The 1,503-nt window shown below is 40.3% G+C and overlaps 1 protein-coding gene across 1 annotated transcript; it reads left to right on the top strand.

The window, feature by feature from the left end:
• Window positions 1-231: 231 nt before the first annotated feature.
• LOC100196063 (EH domain-binding protein 1) lies at window positions 232-873 on the top strand. The gene is given in 1 exon segment (NM_001141092.2): window positions 232-873. A coding segment is annotated over 1 exon segment (108 nt). The 5' UTR covers window positions 232-353; the 3' UTR covers window positions 462-873.
• The last annotated feature ends 630 nt before the right edge of the window (window positions 874-1,503 follow it).

The raw sequence follows: 1,503 nt of genomic DNA, 5'->3' as shown, positions 1-1,503 counted from the left end.
AAATAAAGTTATAGGCGAAAAGTGAAAATGCAATACCTCAATTGATGTTTAATAAAAAGTGTTATTGAATGAGAAATTGTTATGTTCATATCAAGTTTTTTGCTTGGGGTGTCGTCTCACTGTTCGGATCTGTCGTGCGTTTGTTTTGCCTGAATTCTGTGTGTGACATTCGGGACATGTGAACACCAGTCAAACTGTTGAACAGTGAGTGAACATTGACGGTCTTTCTTTCGCAGCAAACGCAAGTGCTGCGGCAACAGACTGGTGTTTCCCCAAGCAGTGAGGACAGAGGGGAACTGTGGAGAGGATTTATACCAATGTCTCTTGAGAAAATAACATTATAGTCTCCAAACATGACTTCAGTTTGGAAGAGACTTCAGCGTGTCGGCAAGAAAGCCTCGAAATTCCAGTTTGCGGCGACTTTTCAAGAACTGACGGTAGAATGCACGAAGAAATGGTAAGTGAACATAATTTACATTTTAGTCATTTAGCATACGCTCTTAGGCTTATCCACAGCAAATTACAGAAGCAATTAGGGGTAAGTGCCTTGATCAAGGGCACATCGATAGGTTTTTCACGTAGTCAGATCGAGGATTCGATCCAGCGACCTTTCGGTTACTGTCCCAACGCTCTTAAGAGCAAGGCTACCTGCCACCCTTTACTGGATTTAGCCTTGATAAAGTTGTCATGTATGAACCGATAAAACACAACCTCGTGGGGTTTGAAACTTTTGTCACCTTGTCCTTCATTTCCTGTCCCCTGCTTGAGATGTCATTTAATCAGGTCATACTTTCAGATTCATATTTGGTTTGTGTGCAATGCGCAATGATATGTTTGTTGTCCGTTTATTACTGCTATCACATTGACTCCCCCATTTTTGTTGATCGTACACGTTTATTGCACAGGGCATTCACTATTCATGAATATACTGTAGCCTACAGCTTTCTTCAACAGTCAATGCACTTCCGCATTTGTCCTAATGCTGTTTTCCCATTTTAATCATCGTCATGCGTCAAGCATCCAAATTGACATTGTTGTTTTGAGCGTAAGCAAAACATATTTTGTACAAATGTGTAGGCCTAAGCTTTGAAGTGTCACAGGTGTAAATAGATTATGATGATGTCATGCATAAAATAGGCGTAAATAGATGATGTCATAAGCTATAATATTCTATTTACACCTGTATGTATGACATCATCATACAGCACCTGTAGTGAATTGTTTTCCCTGTTCCAATCAGGTGATATTATTCTTAGAACCTATGTATGTAATTGTTTTATTTATCCAGGTAAGTTGACTGCAAACACATTCACAGCAACAACCTGGGGAACAGTTACAAGGCATGAATGAGCCAATTGTAAGATGGGGATGATTAGGTATTTAGCCATGACACCAGGGTTAACACCCCTACAATAAGTGCCATGGGATCTTTAGTGATCACTGAGAGTCACCTGTTTAACATCCCACCAGAAAGACAGGAACCTACACAGGCCAATTTTCCCA

Source organism: Salmo salar, chromosome ssa18 (assembly GCF_905237065.1).
Source record: "Salmo salar chromosome ssa18, Ssal_v3.1, whole genome shotgun sequence".
NCBI lineage: Eukaryota > Metazoa > Chordata > Actinopteri > Salmoniformes > Salmonidae > Salmo > Salmo salar.
This window is presented reverse-complemented; position numbering and strand designations above follow the sequence as displayed.